At 48.8% G+C, this 19,037-nt stretch overlaps 1 protein-coding gene across 1 annotated transcript in view; it reads left to right on the top strand.

Moving 5' to 3' along the window:
* Positions 1–19,037, top strand: part of MCTS1 (MCTS1 re-initiation and release factor) — a 36,832-nt gene that overhangs the window by 9,921 nt on the left and 7,874 nt on the right. The window contains exon 4 of the mRNA XM_075322702.1: positions 18,309–18,442. Within this exon, the coding sequence (XP_075178817.1) occupies positions 18,309–18,442 (134 nt within the window). The remainder of the gene's footprint in view (positions 1–18,308; positions 18,443–19,037) is intronic.

Below are 19,037 nucleotides of genomic sequence, written 5' to 3'. Positions count from 1 at the left end.
CTCTCTCTCGCGCGCGCGCTTCTCTCTCTCTCGCGCGCGCTTCTCTCTCTCTCGCGCGCGCTTCTCTCTCTCGCGCGCGCTTCTCTCTCTCTCGCGCTTCTCTCTCTCTCTCGCGCTTCTCTCTCTCGCGCGCGCTTCTCTCTCTCTCTCGCGCGTGCTTCTCTCACTAAAGGAAACAAAAAAAAAAAAACGCAAAACGTTATTTCACAGGAATCCGTTGACTTTATTATCACAATATGTACAACGCATCAGTCACATGCGTCACACAACGCATTGTGACTGATGGCAAACAACATAAGTGTGAAAGTAGCCTAAGCTGTACTATGCAACAAATATTCGTAACAAAAATCTGCTACACAAGTCCATAGTAAGCTTATGGAAATGCCTTCTCCTTTAAGGCCCAGTCCCACACAACGACTTACCAGCGATCCCGAAAACGATGCGACCTGATAGGGATCGCAGGTAAGTCGCTGGGAGATCGCTGGTGAGATGACACAGTTAGATCTTACCAGCGATGCAGGAACAATACAGGTCGCAGTAGCGACCTGTATAACGATCTCAGCAGTCACTGTGACCCTGTCACACAGTGTCAAACACAGCGATGTGTCCTGCCAAGCAGGACGTCGCCTTTGAAGAAAATGACCTGGACCATTCTGCAACGACCGGTGACCTCACAGCAGGGGCCTGATCACTGGTAAGTGTCACACATAACGAGATCGCTAACGGGATCGCTACTGCGTCACCAAAACGGTGACTCAGCTGCGATCTCGCTAGCGATCTCCTTATGTGTGACAGTACCTTAACTCTCAGAAGTGCAAGATAAACCTCACCCCCAAACGTATCCCCTTAGAAGCCTTTGAACTTATCATTCCCAAGATAAATCTATCAATGTGGAAAAAGCGGGGTATTGTGAACTTGTTGGATATCATAATAGTCTACATCTCAATAACCTTTGGTGAGATCAAAATCAAATTCAACCTCCCAGACAAAGGATACAGTAACTGGTTCCGTATAAACCAACACGTCTTAACAAAAGAAGTTAAACTTAAACAACCGTCCATTATAGAGAATTATCTAACCCCCTAAACACCCTAACATCGAAAACCAACAACATCTACAAGGTATTTAATGAGGACTCAAGCGTATGCATTGGGCCAAACATAGCAGCATGGGAGAAAGAATTAGCAATAAAAATAGAAGAGCAATCGCTAAAAACCGTGGACATTATTTACACAAACTCCCCATGCGTGACCTTGTAGGAACATATTCTAAAGTATTCTCCAGGTGGTATTACACACCACATAAATTAAATAAGATCTACCCAGAAAAATCATCTCTGCTGGAAAAATTACCGGAAAATTGGAAACTTGGCTCACATTCTGGAGCTGTCCTTCCTTTGACAGCCTCTGGGCGGACACAGAAGACTTCATCTCAAAATCCACTAATCTAAACATCCCTCTAACCCCCCAGCTAATACTACTGTCCGTCGGTCTGGAAACATCCCAAATGACTTCAAACCCATCATAAGTCATATTCTGTTCACTATAAAGCATCTGATCACATCAAGGTGGAACAATGAGGATCCACCCAAGATAGAAGACCTAATAGAATTTCCCTATACAATGCATTTGACCACAGCTTCGCCCTAAGGGAAGAGAACTACAAAAAATACAACCGAAATTGACTCCTCTGGATCAAAACATTCCACAACTACACATAGAAGAAACCATTGACTAGGACTAAAAACTGACCGTATGCCATTATATATCCAAGCTCGCTTAATGTATGTGTTGGAATTGCAAAAAACTCACCAGAATGTCAGAACTGTTAAGTGTGAAAAGAGCTCTGGTCTCTGTATGTAAATTGCCTTGTTCCCCCGCCCCCCCCTCCCCCCCCCCGGTTAATCCTATGTAACCATGACCCTTTTTTCGCCCCCCCCCCCCCACTGTTACCCCATGCTATCCCAACTCATGTCTCCCCATTTTAACTTGCAAAATCAATAAAAAAAAAATTGAATTACAAATATTCGTAAACCTAAAATAAAAAAACTGTAGTACACATCAAAAACACTTATTAGGTATTCAACATGTCCATAAGAGCCTGAAAAGCAAAACATTTTTTTTTCCTTTTATCCTCATCTGCAGGTGTAAAAATGTTTCAAAAATTACATAGAAATTTATATGAACTTCTAAAAAAAAAAACAAACTGAAAATGAATTAATCTGTTCATAGTGAAGTAGATAACGTTACAAATGTGGTTTTATTAGCCGTGGTGTCCCCATTGTCCTCCCTCTTTTTGGATCTTAAGCAGGTCCACTTCTGTGCTTGACACAGGACCGTGTTTCTTGGGGCTGCATGTGAATACTGTGGTGAATAAAGGATGTCCTTTTATTTTAACTGCTTCCTTTCTGCGGAATAACTACCCACGTCGTAAAGGAATGTGGCACTTTCAATTACACATGGGATCGTGTGAGGTCAAGAGCAGCTCAAAGTACTCCTCGCAAGCCATGGTCAACAGTGACCATATCTTGTCAGGGGTTGACAGAGAGGGTGATCTCCCTATTTCACTCAATTAGCCCCCTGCAACAAATGTCCATTTCTTTGTCGCTCCATTGGGAGACCCAGACAATTGGGGTGTATAGCTACTGCCTCCGGAGGCCACACAAAGTATTACACTCAAAAGTGTAAGGCCCCTCCCCTTCTGGCTATACACCCCCAGTGGGATCACTGGCTCACCAGTTTTGTGCTTTGTGCGAAGGAGGTCAGACATCCACGCATAGCTCCACTGTTTAGTCAGCAGTAGCTGCTGACTATATCGGATGGAAGAAAAGAGGGCCCATACTAAAGGGCCCCCAGCATGCTCCCTTCTCACCCCACTCTTGTCGGGTGTTTGTTAAGGTTGAGGTACCCATTGCGGGTACGGAGGCTGGAGCCCACATGCTGCTTTCCTTCCCCATCCCCTCAGGGCTCTGGGTGAAGTGGGATCTTATCGGTCTCCAGGCACTGAGGCCGTGCTCCATCCACAGCTCCTGGGAATCTGCTGGACATGGAGCGGAGTATCCTCAGGGACATGGCCCTGCTACGTTAAGGTACTCTGTGTCCCTGTGGGGACCGCGCACGGACACACGGCAGCATTGCTGGGTGTGTTAGTGCGCCAGGGACGGCGGCGCTGCCCGCACTAGTGCCATCGCACACTACAGCTTGCTGGGTGTGTTAGTGTATTAGGGGACTACCGCGCTAACCGCCGTTGCCATTTTTATTTCGGGCGCGGCTGGGACTTGTGGTGCGCCGGGGACTTCCGCGCCGACCAAGGCTTATATGCCGGCCGCGCTTATCGCTCGAGTCCCCGGCTTGCGCGGCCTAGTCTCACTTCGTTTCCGCCCACAGACCTGCCAGTCAGGGTAGGGGCGTAACGCTGCACAGCACAGCAGCGCTGAGAGCTGGAGTATGCTTTGCATACTCCACCCCTCTCACTGTGTGCACTGTGAAACCGGCAGCGCTGAGAGCTGGAGTATGCTTTGCATACTCCACCCCTCTCACTGTGTACGCTGTGAAGCCGGATTCCCGCACTTTCTCAGGCACGCCCACGGCTTCTTCCTCTACACAGGACGCCGGCAGCCATTATTGTCAGTGTTTTCTGTAGCGACAGAAGAGACAAGTTTAGGAATCCCTGGCAGGGATTCGGATAGTCACACAACCGCTGTGACCAGGCGTTAAGCAGCACCTGTGGGGCTGACTCCACTAGTGCCGAAGTGCACATATACATATATGCTTATTCACTATGCATTGCACTGTTTAGCTGCATTTTTGTATATACCCTCCTTGATTGTGCGGAGGACATAACAGCATATTGTCTGTGTAAAACAGAGGTGCAGAAGCACATGTTTTCTATGCAGCCGGTACAGCATGTATGGCTATATGGCCGGCAGTGTACATAGACCCCCATTGTATACTACGGAGTCTCTACTAACCGTCCAGGACATGGGGACGGTGCCTGCAGTATTTACTGACAGATTTTCTGAGACTATGGCTATGATACTAGAAGCCTTGCAGTCCAGACAAGTCTCTCAAATCCATGGCCACTGTTCACATTATCCATGGTCCCCCTCAGTGGGAACAACTTTGAGCTCCGAGGGGTCATGTGCTTCCCAGAGTGACGGCTCTGACACGGACGACAGTCCCAGATAGTCTGAGAGGCTCACTATGAGCGGCCCTCGACTTCATCACACTAGTCAGGGTCCCAGCAAGCGGACTCTCTGTGTGATGTGGCGGAGATAGCTGCTCAAGATCTAATCCTGAGACCGCTCTCAATCTGGATACACCTGATGGTGACGCCATAGTCAATAATCTCATAGCGTCCATCAATAGAATGTTAGTTATTTCTCCCCCAGCTCCTCCAGTGGAAGAGTCAGCTTCATAGCAGGAGAAATTCCATTCACGTATCCCAAGCGTAAATTAAATACTTTCCTTGACCACCCTGACTTTACACAGGCAGTCCAGGAACACCACGCTTATCCAGTTAAGCGCTTCCCCAAACGGCTGAGGATACACGTTATCCCTACCCCCTGACGTGGGCAATGGCTGGACCCAGTGTCCCAAGGGGCATCCTCCAATCTCCAGCTTGCAGCTAGATCCATAGTTGCAGTGGAAGATGGGGCTGCACTTAAAGATGCCACTGACTGACAGAGGGATCTCTGGTCGAAATCCATCTATGAGGCTATCGGCGCGCTGTTAGCTCCAGCAGCCGTAGAGGCACCCCAAGCTACTTCAGCTTGTCTTACACAGATGGACACGGTCACACGTACATCTGTTCCGCAAGTGTCATCCTTAACCGCTCAAATGTCTGCATTTGCGTCTTAGGCGATTAATGCTGTCCTGGACTCTACGACCCGTACGGCAGTGGCGTCCGCTCACTCCGTGGTTTTACGCAGGGCCTGGGTGTTAACTGAATGGAAGGCAGATTCTGCTTCCAAAAAAGGGCTTAACCAGTTTGCCTTGTTCTGCTGACCGACTGTTTAGTGTGCGTGAGATGTAATCATTAAACAGTTCAAGAGTAAGGATTCTTCCTTACCTCAGCCCAGACAAAACAAACCCCAACATACCAAGGGACAGTCGGGGTTTTCGTTTTTTTCAAGGCTCGGGCAGGTCCCATTTCTCCTCGTCCAAAGAGGACTCAAAAGGATCAGAGGAGCTCAGTTTCTTGGCGGGCTCAGTCACGCCCAAAAAAGACAGCCTGAAAACCTTCTTTCTTTTTCGCTCCTAATTGGGAGACCCAGACAGTGGGTGTATAGCTACTGCCTCTGGAGGCCGCACAAAGAACTACACTTAAAAGTGTAAGGCCCCTCCCCTTCTGGCTATACACCCTCCCGTAGGAGTACGGATTCCTCAGTTTTAGCTTTGTGCGCAAGGAGGTCAGACACGCACGCATAGCTCCATTGTTTTTAGTCAGCAGCAGCTGCTGACTATGTCGGATGGAAGAAAAGAGGACACATACAGTGTCCCCAGCATGCTCCCTTCTCACCCCACTTATGTCGGAGGTGTTTGTAAGGTTGAGGTACCCATTGCGGGTACGGCGGCAGGAGCCCACATGCTGATTCCTTCCCCATCCCTTTTTACAGGGCTCTGGGTGAAGTGGGATTTACCGGTCTCCAGGCACTGAGACCGGGCTCCATCTACAGCCCCTGGAGAAGATGCTGGATGGAGCGGAGTACGTCAGGGACATGGCCCTGCTTCCTTAAGGTACTCTGTGTCCCCGTGCATTTGGCGCTCACACCGCAGCATGCTGGGTGTTGTAGTGCGCCGGGGGACGTCAGCGCTGCGGCGCCTGTGCCATGGCCTCATTCAGCTTAGCTGAAGCAGGCACACTTATGGGATCGGCCGCGCCGGCCGCTGGGGCTGCGGCACGGCTGGCACTTGTAGTGCGCCGGGGACTTCAGCGCGGCCTGCGCTTTTACGGCGGCCGCGCTGATAACTACAGTCCCCGGCTTTTTGCGGCCTGTTTCCGTTCGTTCCCGCCCCCGGACCTGCCAGTCAGGAGAGGGGCGGGACGCTGCCCACGTCTAGGACTCGGTCGCGCCGGCCGCTGGAATAGCGGCACGGCTGGCACTTGTAGTGCGCCGGGGACTTCAGCGCGGCCCGCGCTTTTACGGCGGCCGCGCTGATAACTCGAGTCCCCGGCTTTTGCGGCCTGCTTTCGTTCGTTCCCGCCCCCAGACCTGCCAGTCAGGAGAGGGGCGGGACGCTGGCCAGTGCATCAGCGCTGAGGGCTGGAGTCGTTTTTACATACTCCAGCCCTCACAGTCAGCACAGAGGGGACACTGTTCCCGCACTTTTGTTTGGGAACTCCCACGGACCGCCCCTCTTCACACAAGCCGGCAGCCATTCTTGCCAGACACGCTGCGCTGCAGAGGGGAGCCGGGGAGACCCAGACAAGGCATTCTGCAGCCTCTTACCCGCTGTTCAGCGGGCGGTAAGCAGCCCTCAGGGCTCACCCCCTCTTGTGCTCGTAGTATTCTTAGTATTTTGTTGCTACAAATACTTTGTACTGCATAGCGCTGGTCGCCCTTTTGGCTATAGACTCTCTCACATGCAGAGAGCCAGCAGCATGTCGCCCGTAAAACGCAAGGGTGCCAAAGCACAGACATTATATGCTTCCTGCACCGCATGTGGGACTTTTCTGCCGGCAGGCTCCACGGACCCCCATTGTGTGCAGTGCTCGGCCCCTGCGGCGCTTGCACAGTCGGGACCTCTGCTGGACGTGTCCCAGGGTGTACCACCTGTGAATGCTGTCCAGGTGACAGGAACTGAGTTTGCAGCTTTTGCTGACAGAATGTCTCTCACTATGTCACAAATTCTTGACACATTGCGAGCTAGGCCTGTACTTCAGACCACGGACACTGTGCAATCATTGCCCCCTGGTCCCCCTCAGCTCCTAGCTCCGGGACGGGCATCTACACCTCAGGGTGAAGACTCTGACTCGGACGATGGCCCCGGGCAGCCTAAGCGGGCTCGTTATGACGGGCCTTCACATTCATCTCAATGGTCTGGATCCCAGCGGGATGAATCTATGGGTGATGAGGCGGACGTAACTGATCAGGATTCTAATCCTGGGACCGCTCTCAATATAGATACACCAGATGGTGACGCCATAGTTAATGATCTTATATTTAACATCAATAAGATGTTGAATATTTCCCCACCAGCTCCTCCTGTAGAGGAGTCAGCTTCGCAGCACGAGAGAATCCATTTCAGATACCCTAAGCGTACATTAAGCACTTTTCTGGACCACGCTGACTTCAGAGACGCAATCCAGAAACCCCACGCTTATCCTGAAAGGCGTTTTCCTAAACGACTTAAAGATACACGCTACCCTTTTCCCTCTGAAGTGGTCAAGGGTTGGACCCAGTGTCCAAAAGTGGATCCTCCAATTTCCAGGCTTGCAGCTAGATCCTTGGTTGCTGTTGAAGATGGAGCGGCACTTAAAGATGCCACTGACAGGCAGATGGAGCTCTGGCTGAAATCCATCTATGAAGCGATTGGAGCGTCATTAGCGCCTTCTTTTGCGGCCGTATGGGCACTCCAAGCTATCACGGCCGGGCTTGCGCGAGTCGACTCAGTCACACGTGCATTTGCCCCGCAGGTAGCACCATTGACCTCGCAAATGGCGGCATTCGCGTCGTACGCGATTAATGCTGTTCTGGACGCTACAAGCCGCACGGCAGTGGCGTCAGCCAACTCAGTTGTTTTGCGTAGGGCTCTGTGGTTGAGACATTGGAAAGCAGATTCTCATTCCAAGAAGTGCTTAACCAATTTGCCTTTTTCTCGTGACCGATTGTTTGGAGAGCGTTTGGATGAAATCATCAAACACTCCAAGGGTAAGGACTCTTCCTTACCGCAACACAGACAAAACAAGCCCCAACAGAGGAGGGGTCAGTCTGGTTATCGGTCCTTTCGAGGACAGGGCAGGTCCCAATTCGCCTCGTCAAAAAAGACTCAAAAGGACCAGAGACGTTCAAATCCTTGGAGGTCTCAGTCACGCCCAAAAAGACCAGCCGGAGGAACCGTTGCCAAAACGACGTCCTCCTGACTTGCGGTCTCCGATACCCACGCCCGCGGTCGGTGGGAGGCTGTCCCACTTTGGCGACATTTGGCTAGCAAGCGTCAAAGACCGTTGGGTGAGAGATATTCTATCTCACGGGTACAGGATAGAGTTCAGTTCTCGTCCGCCAACTCGTTTCTTCCGAACTTCTCCACCACCAGACCGAGCCGATGTTCTGTGGCAGGCGGTGGCCGCTCTAAAGGCGGAAGGAGTGGTGACCTCCGTCCCTCTTCAGGAACAGGGTCACGGTTTTTACTCCAATCTGTTTGTGGTCCCAAAAAAGGACGGATCGTATCGTCCCGTCCTGGATCTGAAGTTGCTCAACAGACACGTAAAAGTCAGGAGGTTCCGGATGGAATCCCTACGCTCCGTCATAGCCTCAATGTCTCAGGGAGATTTTCTAGCATCAATAGACATCAAAGATGCGTATCTCCACGTGCCGATTGCACCAGAGCATCAGCGTTTCCTACGTTTCGTCATACACGACGAGCACCTACAGTTCGTAGCGTTACCCTTCGGTCTGGCAACAGCCCCCCGGGTCTTCAACAAAGTCATGGCAGCAGTAGTAGCTGTTCTGCACTCGCAGGGTCACTCGGTCATCCCGTATCTAGACGACCTGCTTATAAAGGCATCCTCTCAAGAAGCATGCCAACACAGTCTGGAGGTGGCGCTAGACACTCTCCAGACTTTCGGGTGGATTATCAACTTTCCAAAGTCTCATCTAACCCCGACCCAATCTCTGACTTATCTTGGCATGGAGTTTCATACTCTATCAGCGATAGTGAGGCTTCCACTGGACAAGCAGTGCTCGCTACGGACTGGAGTGCAATCTCTCCTTCAGAGCCAGTCGCACTCACTGAGGCGCCTCATGCGTTTCCTAGGAAAGATGGTAGCAGCAATGGAGGCAGTCCCGTTCGCGCAGTTTCATCTGCGCCCTCTCCAATGGGACATTCTGCGCCAATGGGATGGGAGATCGACGTCCCTCGACAGGACGGTCTCCCTCTCTCAGACTGCCAAGGACTCTCTACGTTGGTGGCTTCTCCCCAACTCATTGTCACAGGGAAAGTCGTTCCTTCCCCCGTCCTGGGCAGTGGTCACGACAGATGCGAGCCTATCAGGGTGGGGAGCGGTGTTTCTCCACCACAGGGCTCAGGGGACGTGGACTCAGGAAGAGTCCACCTTGCAGATCAATGTTCTGGAAATCAGAGCAATCTATCTTGCTCTGCGAGCCTTCCAACAATGGCTGGAAGGCAAGCAGATTCGGATTCAGTCGGACAACTCCACAGCGGTGGCGTACATCAACCACCAAGGGGGAACACGCAGTCGCCAAGCTTTTCAAGAAGTCCAGCGGATTTTGACGTGGGTGGAAAGCAGAGCGTCCACCATATCTGCAGTTCACATCCCAGGCGTGGAAAACTGGGAAGCGGACTTTCTCAGTCGCCAGGGCATGGACGCAGGAGAATGGTCCCTTCACCCGGACGTGTTTCAACAGATCTGTTGCCGCTGGGGGTCGCCGGACGTCGATCTGATGGCGTCACGGCACAACAACAAGGTCCCAGTTTTCATGGCACGGTCTCACGATCACCGAGCGCTGGCGGCAGACGCATTGGTTCAGGATTGGTCGCAATTCCGACTCCCCTATGTGTTCCCACCTCTAGCATTGTTACCCAGAGTTCTCCGGAAAATCAAGTCCGACTGCCAGCGAGCCATACTCGTCGCTCCAAATTGGCCAAGAAGGTCGTGGTACCCGGATCTGTGGCATCTCACGGTAGGCCAGCCGTGGGCACTACCAGACCGTCCAGATCTGCTGTCTCAAGGGCCGTTTTTCCATCAGAATTCTGCGGCCCTGAACCTGACTGTGTGGCCATTGAGTCCTGGATCCTAGCGGCCTCAGGTTTATCTCAGGGAGTTGTTGCCACAATGAGACAGGCTAGAAAACCATCCTCAGCTAAGATCTATCACAGAACGTGGAAGATATTCTTAGCGTGGTGCTTGGCTCAAGGGTTTTCTCCCTGGCCATTTGCATTGCCAATTTTTCTTTCCTTCCTGCAGTCTGGGTTGGAAAAAGGTTTGTCCCTTAGCTCGCTTAAGGGTCAAGTCTCCGCGTTATCCGTATTTTTTCAGAAGCGCTTGGCACAGCTTTCTAAAGTACGCACGTTTCTCCAAGGAGTTTGTCATATCGTTCCTCCTTACAGACGGCCATTGGAACCCTGGGATCTGAACAAGGTTCTCCTTGCTCTTCAAAAGCCGCCTTTCGAGCCCTTGAAAGAGGTTCCCCTTTCTCGGCTTTCACAAAAGGTAGTTTTTCTTGTAGCGGTCACATCTCTTCGAAGAGTGTCCGAGCTGGCGGCGTTATCTTGCAAATCTCCCTTCCTGGTGTTTCACCAAGACAAGGTAGTACTGCGTCCAATTCCAGAGTTTTCTCCCAAGGTGGTTTCTTCCTTTCATCTCAATCAGGATATCACTTTGCCATCTTTGTGTCCGCATCCAGTTCACCAATTTGAAAAGGGTTTACATCTGTTGGACCTGGTGAGAGCACTCAGGATTTACATTTCTCGCACGGCGCCTCTACGCCGTTCGGATGCGCTCTTTGTCCTAGTCGCTGGTCAGCATAAGGGATCGCAAGCTTCCAAATCCACCCTGGCGCGGTGGATCAAGGAACCAATTCTTCACACATACCGTTCTGCTGGGCTTCAGATTCCATCTGGACTGAAGGCCCATTCTACCAGAGCCGTTGGTGCGTCCTGGGCGTTGAGGCATCAGGCTACGGCTCAGCAAGTGTGCCAGGCGGCTACCTGGTCGAGTCTGCACACGTTTACCAAACACTATCAAGTGCATACCTACGCTTCGGCAGACGCCAGCCTAGGTAGACGGGTCCTTCAGGCGGCGGTGGCCCACCTGTAGGAAGAGGCTGTATGACAGCCCGTTCATGTGGTATCTTTTTACCCACCCAGGGACTGCTTTTGGACGTCCCACTGTCTGGGTCTCCCAATTAGGAGCGAAAAAGAAGAAGGGAATTTTGTTTACTTACCGTAAATTCCTTTTCTTCTAGCTCCAATTGGGAGACCCAGCACCCGCCCTATTTGTTTTTAGGGTTTCGTTTTTTTCGGGTGCACATGTTGTTCACGTTGTTTCTTAAGTTCTCCGATCTAGTTATCGGATTGAATTTGTTTTTGAAACTGTTATTGGCTTTCCTCCTTCTTGCTTTGGTACTAAAACTGAGGAATCCGTACTCCTACGGGAGGGTGTATAGCCAGAAGGGGAGGGGCCTTACACTTTTAAGTGTAGTTCTTTGTGCGGCCTCCAGAGGCAGTAGCTATACACCCACTGTCTGGGTCTCCCAATTGGAGCTAGAAGAAAAGGAATTTACGGTAAGTAAACAAAATTCCCTTCTCCAAGAGGCTTCCTCATGACTTGCGGCCTCCTCTCTCCGCATCCTCGGTCGGTAGCAGGCTCTCCCGCCTTGGCGATATTTAGCTGTCTCAGGTCAAAGACCGTTGGGTGAGAGACATTCTGTCTCACGGGTACAGGATAGAGTTCAGTTCTCGCCCTCCAACTCAATTCTTCAGAACTTCTCCACCTTCCGACCGAGCCGACGCTCTTCTGCAGGCGGTGGGCACTCTAAAGGCACAACGAGTGGTGACCCCCGTTCCTTTTCAGGAACAAGGTCACGGTTTTTACTCCGAATTATTTGCGATGCCAAGAAAGGACGAGTATTTCCGTCCCGTTCTGGATCTAACACGGCTCAACCAGCTCGTGAACACCAGGCGGTTCCGGATGTAATCCCCCGCTCCGTCATCGCCTCAATGTTTCTAGGAAATTTCCTAACATCGATAGACGTCAAGGATGCTTATCCCCACGTGCCGATTGATCCAGAGCTCCAGCGTTTCTACGCTTTGTTATAAGACGCGAACACCTTCAGTTCGTAACCCTGCCTTCTGGCTGGCGATAGCCCCACGGGTCTTCGCTACGGTCATGCCAGCAGTAGTACCAGTCCTGCAATCTCAAGGTCACTCTGTGATCCCGTGTTTGGGAGATCTACTTGTCAAGGCACCCTCTTAAGGAACTTGCCAACACAGCCGAACGTTGCGCTGGAGACTCTCCAGAGTTTCGGGTGGATCATCAACTTTTCAAAGTCAGATCCGACCCCGGGCCAATCACTAACATATCTAGGCATGGAGTTTCTTACTCTCTCAGCGATAGTGAAGCTTCCGCTAGACAAACAGCGTTCACTACAGACAAGGCTGCAATCTCTCCTTAGACTCAGTCGCACACATTGAGACGCCTCATGCACTTCTCACGTAAGATGGTAGCATTGGCGGCAGTCCCTTTCGCGCAGTTTCATCTGCGTCCACTACAATGGGACATTCCCCGCCGATGAGACGGGAAGTCGACGGCCATCGACAGAGACGTCTCCCCTTCTCAGGCGGCCAAAGAATCTCTACGGTGGTGGCTTCTTCCCACCTCATGGTCAGAAAAAAGGTCCTTCCTACCCCCATCCTGGGCGGTAGTTACGACAGGCACGAGTCTATCAGAGTGGGGAGCAGTTTTTTCTCCGCCACAGGGCTCAAGGTACGTGGATTCAGCAAGAGTCCACCCTTCAGCTCAATGTTCTGGAAATCAGAGCAGTGTATCTTGTCCTACAAGCCTTCCAGCAGTGGCTGAAAAGCAAGCACATCCGAATTCAGTCGGATATCTCCACAGCGGTGGCATACATCAACCACCACGGAAGAACACGCAGCCGGCAAGCCTTCCAGGAAGTCCGGCGGATTCTAACGTGGGTAGAAGACACGGCATCCACCATATCCGCAGTTCACATCCCAGGCGTGGTAAACTAGGAAGCAGACTTCCTCAGTCGCCAGGGTATGGACGCAGGGGACTGGTTTCTTCACCCGGACGGGTTTCAGGAGATCTGTCGCCGCTGCGGGATGCCGGACGTCGACATAATGGCGTCACGGCACAACAACTTTGTTCCGGCTTCATAGCACAGTCTCACGATCATCGAGCTCTGGCGGCAGACGCCTCAGTTCAACATTGGTCGCAGATTGGCCGAGGAGGTCGGGGTTCCCAGATCTGTGGTACCTCACGGTAGGCCAACCGTGGCCACTACCAGACCGACCAGACTTGCTGTTTCAAGGGCCCTTTTTTCCATCTGAACTCTGCGGCCCTGAACATGACGGTGTAGCCATTGAGTCCTGGATCCTAGCGTCTTCAGGATTATCTCAGGAGTGGTTGTCACCATGATGCAGGCCAAGAAGCCAACGTCCGCCAAGATCTACCACAGATCGTGGAAGATATTCTTATCTTGGTGCTCTGCTCAAGGAGTTTCTCCCTGGCCATTTGCATCGCCTATTTTTCCTTCCTTCCTACCATCTTGGTTGGAAAATAGTTGGTCGCTCAGCTCCCTTAAAGGACAAGTCTCAGCGCTATCTGTATTTTTTCAGAAACGCCTAGCCGACTTCCGCAAGTATGCACGTTCCTGCAGGGAGTTTGTCTTCTCATCACTCCGAACAAGCGGCCATTTGAGCTCTGGAGTCTGAACAAGGTTCTAATGACTCTCTTGAAGCCGCCTTTCGAGCTTTTGAAAGTTGTTTCCCTTTCCGTATTTCACAGAAAGTGGCCTTTCTAGTAGCGGTCACGTCTCTTCAGAGAGCGTCCGAGCTAGCAGCGCTGTCATGCAAATCTCCATTCCTGGTCTTCACCAGGACAAGGGGGTTCGGCATCCGATTCCGGACTTTCTCCCTAAGGTGGTATCCCACTTTCATCTCAATCAAGATATCACCTTACCTTCTTTGTGTCCTCATCCAGTCCATCAATTTGAAAAGGATTTGCATCTGTTGGATCTGGTGAGAGCACTCAGGATCTACATTCCCGCACGGCGCTCCTGTGCCGCCCGGATGCACTTTTTGTCCTTGTCGCTGGTCAGCGTAAGGGGTCGCAAGCTTCCAGATCCACCCTGACTCGGTGGCTCAAGGAACCAATTCTTGAAACCTACCGTTCTGCTAGGCTCCCGGTTCCCTCAGGGCTGAATGCCCATTCTACCAGAGCCGTGGGTGAGTCCTGGGCATTACGGCACCAGGCTACGGCTCAGCAGGTGTGCCAGGCACCTACCTGGTCGAGTCTGCACACTTTTACCAAGCATCATCAGGTGCAGACCTACGCTTCGGCAGACGCCAGCCTAGGTAGAAAAGTCCTTCAGGCGGCGGTTGCCCACCTGTAGAAAGGGGCCGTTTTACGGCTCTATTACGAGGTATTATTTTACCCACCCAGGGATTGCTTTTGGACGTCCCAATTGTCTGGGTCTCCCAATGGAGCGACAAAGAAGAAGGGAATTTTGTATACTTACCGTAAATTCCTTTTCTTCTAGCTCCAATTGGGAGACCCAGCGCCCGCCCTGTTTTCTTAGGGTTTTTTTCGGTACACATGTTGTTCATGTGAATGGTTGCAGTTCTCCGATGTTTCTTCGGATTGAATTGGTCTTTAAACCAGTTATTGGCTTTCCTCCTTCTTGCTTTTGCACTAAACTGGTGAGCCAGTGATCCCACTGGGGGTGTATAGCCAGAAGGGGAGGGGCCTTACACTTTTGAGTGTAATACTTTGTGTGGCCTCCGGAGGCAGTAGCTATACACCCCAATTGTCTGGGTCTCCCAATTGGAGCTAGAAGAAAAGGAATTTACGGTAAGTATACAAAATTCCCTTCTTTCCCTTTAGGACTTTGATATTTTTGGGCTCCACTTTCACCCTTTACACTCCTTGCTACAAGCAGGGACAAAGACGTGAAGATAAGCAGTGTGGACAGATCAGAGCGACTCAGGTTAACTCCTTACACCACAAACTCAACAGCAACCACATTAAGTAAAGAGTTTGACAGGGAGAGCGCTCCTTCTGTCACCCTTTCTGCTAACCGCAACAAATTCTTATAGTATAGTAGTGTATTACATGAGTGTATTGCATTATTCACCCTCGCTAACTAATTTACACATGTAACGGTAGGAGGAAAGTTATATTCACACCAGTAATAACACTTTCGTTATATGCATTTGTTGGTATGCGAGGTTCATAGACGACCTCCTGCTAGTTTGGAAAAGTAATTCGGATAACTCTCTTGCTGGTGAAATTATATCATTCGGTAGATACCTTACTCATAAAATGACTCTACAATTTAAAGTAAAAAATAAGAAAGTCCTACGAATGTTACTTGATATTTTTCTCAAAGGCAGTTGTGAACTTGGTGTTAGACAAAAATCTTTAAATAAAAATCCCACCAGTGTAAACTCTATACTACATGCGGATAGTTGTCATCCCCATCATGTGATCCGCAATCTTCCTGTACAGCAGTGTTTCTCAACTCCAGTCCTCAAGACCCAACAACAGATCATGCAACATTGAGGAAATCCTGAAAACCTAATTGAGGAAAACCTGAAAAAATGATCTGTTGGTGGGTCTTGAGGACTGGAGTTGATAAACACTGCTGTACGGGAATTCATAAAAGCGCTGCGTGTGTGTTCTACAGAGATGGATTTTAATTATGAAAGTGGTGTAATTAGAGAACGCCTCACCACAAGGGGATGTAAACCATCTTTATTGAATAGAACCCAAGCCATCTCAAGTAAAAGACCTTGTATGTCACTATCAAAGTATTTTTCTTCTCGAAAAAAACACTAGTGGGGTTTGTGATGCCTCGGCATCATTGAGGAATGTTTGGCCACTTGTGCAGCAGTGGATTATCCTTAATTATGCCATACATAATATTACTTTAATAAGTCTAGGGACATGAACCATTGTTTCATGTAAGACTGTCCAGTGCTCCTCCTTGGATGCTAATTTTTGGAATGCATGCTGATTACAGATTAGTCCACAGCATTTGGAGAACAATTGAACTAGCAAACAATGAGGGAACAGCCATAATTAGGAGATCAAAAGTGCTTTGGTCTCTTGCTTGCCAACCAGTGGCTATGTGATTTCACTGGTTAGTGTGCGCTCCACCTTAAGGGTGTATGCCCCATATATTTGTACTTCACTGGTGACGCCTAATTTGGAACAGCATGGATTGGTGCCAGAGTTCTTCATGTAAGTTTTAGATATTAGGTTATATGGTTAAATTGTTATTGGCATTCTGTGGGTGTCTGAATCATAAAGTATTTTCAGGGTGTAGACTGGAATAGGCAGGTGTAGACTTGAATAGGCATTGGTTTGATTGGGAACATGTAAACCTAATACTTTCTCAGTTCATATTGTATGTGAAGTTGGCCATATGCAAATATAATTTTTGCATTCCAAAAAGTTTAAAATTATTGGTAAATATTGTGTTCCAGTAATGTACAGTTAAAACCAGAATTTTACATACACTATCTAAAGAGACACATCTGCAGGTTTTTCTCACCATCTGACATGAAATCAGAATAAACCTTTACCATTTTCAGTTAATTAGGATCCAAAATTATTCATATTTGCCAAATGCCAGAATAATGAGAGAGAATGTTTTTAAGTCATTTTTATTACGTTCTGCAAAGTCAAAAGTTCATACATTTCTAAGTATTTGGTACCATTGCCCTTACACTGTATGACTTGGGGGAAATGTTTTGGATATCCTTCCACAAGCTTCTCACAATAGTTGGTAGAAATTTGGGCCCATTCCTCCTGACCGAACTGGTGTAACTGAGCCATGTTTGTAGGTCATCTTGCTCGTGCCTGCCTTTTCAGCTTAGCCCATACATTTTCAATGGGATTGAGATCAGGGCTTTGCGATGGCCACCCCAAAACATTGACTTTATCCTTAAGCCACTTTGTAATCCATTTGGCAGTTTGCTTCAGGTCATTGTCCATTGGGAAGACCCATCTCCGCCCAAGCTTCAAGTTCCTAGTCTATGTCTAGAGCTCTTGCTTCAGTATTGCCATATAATCTTTTTTTCTTCATGATGCCATCTATTTTGTGATGTGCATCAGTTTCTCCTGCAGCAAAACAACCCAAAGCATAATGCTGCCACCCTCATGTTTCACAGTAGGGATGGTGTTCTTAGGCTTCAATGCTTCTCCTTTTTTCCTCTAAAAGTAATGATGGTCATTATGGCCAAACAGTTCTATTTTAGTTTCATCCACAGGACATGTCTCTAAAAATGAAGGTCTTTGTTCCTGTGTGCATTTGCAAACATTAATCTGGCTTTTTTATGTTTCTTTTGGAGTAATGGCTTCTTCCTGGCAGAGTGGCCTTTCAGCCTATGTTGATACAGTACTCGTTTCACTGTTGATAATTACACAATCTTACCAACATGCGCCAGCATCTGCACAAGGTCTTTTGCTTTTTGTTCTTGGGTTGATATGCACATGTCTGACCAAAGCATGTTCATCTCTGGTACACAGAACCCGTCTCCTTCCTGAGCAGTATAATGGCTAGACATTCCCATATTGTTTGTACTTGCGTATAATTGTTTCTGCAAGTGAACAAGGCACCTTCAAGTATCAGGAAATTGCACCCAAGGATGAACCAGACTTGTGCAAGTCCATAATTCTCTTCCTTAGATCTTGGCTGATTTCTTTAGACTTTCCCATGATGCTACACAAAGAATCAGTGTGTTTCAGGTGTGCATTAAAATACATCCACATGTATGTCTCTAATTAACTCAGATGTTGCCAATAAACCTATCAGAAGCTTCCAAAGACATGACATCATCATGTGGGCTGTTCCATATTGTTTAAAGGCATAGTATTCTAAGTGTATATAAACTTTTGACTTTGAAAAAAGTAATAAAAATACCTTAAAACAAATTTTGGCTCCTAATTGTCCTAATACAGGAAAGGTTTATTCTGATTCCATGTCAGATAGTGAGAAACACATGAATGTGTCTTTTAGATAGTGTATGTAAACTTCTGGTTATAACTGTATTTATATGTCGTGTGGAACTTTTTTCACTTTTTTACTTAGTTTTTACTGATCAAATGCCACTGATACAAAGTTATTCTGTAAGTGGGCTAGAAAAATGCATGTGCAAGCTCGCATAGCTTAGAAATGTATATTTAAAATGCAAGTCCGCCCTCCTTGTAGCATCTTGGATGTGAAAAATGTCAGCTGATACAGGGCAGATTGTTCCTTCTGTGGGAAGAATAATGGGCGTCTGTACTCCTGAGGCTGCAGAGATGTTCCAATTTGCCAGTGTATTTGCATTTCACTTAACTAAGAGAACCTCATTATTCCTTTTTTTTTCTCTCTCTAGATCCTTTCATCCTTCCACATCAGCAAGTTGATAAAGGAGCAATAAAATTTGTCCTGAGTGGAGCAAATATCATGTGCCCTGGTTTAACGTCTCCTGGAGCGAAGCTTTACCCAGCAGCCTCGGACACAGTAGTTGTATCCTTTACCTGGTCAAGAAGAATACGTAGGCAGGATGAGGTGCATGGACAGTGATCAGTGTAATCAGTGGGGACCCTGTCATCACCCAGTGTGAAGAAGTGACCGGCATGCTGGTGGCAGCGTCACTTATGTGCTAATGTTGATGTATCTGCACAGAGGTTTTGTGATGTTTTTGGAGCGGAAACAGGGCTGAAATCCATCGTTTTTAAGAATTTTGACATCTTCATTTCCAAAAACTTCTTAAAAAGTTCAGTGTGCACATATCCTTAAGCAATGTGCGCACGCTGCGGATTTACCGCAGAAAATGTTACTAACATTTGTGCAGTCATTCCCTAGCAAAACCTATGGGTATAAAAAAATGTTGTGCGCACACTGTGTTTTTATATACCTGCGGATTTACCCACGGAATTTCCGCTGCGGAACTAATGTGCATGTCACTTCTTTTCTGCAGGTACCTGCGGTTTTGCCATTTATTATTGGTAAAAATCCGCAGGGTCCAACCTGTGGAAAAACCGCGGCAAATCTGCACCAAAACCACTTTTGGTGCGTTTTTTTTTACGCAGGTGCGGGATTCTTTGAGAGTCCGGTTTTT

This window comes from Anomaloglossus baeobatrachus, chromosome 9 (assembly GCF_048569485.1).
Source record: "Anomaloglossus baeobatrachus isolate aAnoBae1 chromosome 9, aAnoBae1.hap1, whole genome shotgun sequence".
NCBI lineage: Eukaryota > Metazoa > Chordata > Amphibia > Anura > Aromobatidae > Anomaloglossus > Anomaloglossus baeobatrachus.
This window is presented reverse-complemented; position numbering and strand designations above follow the sequence as displayed.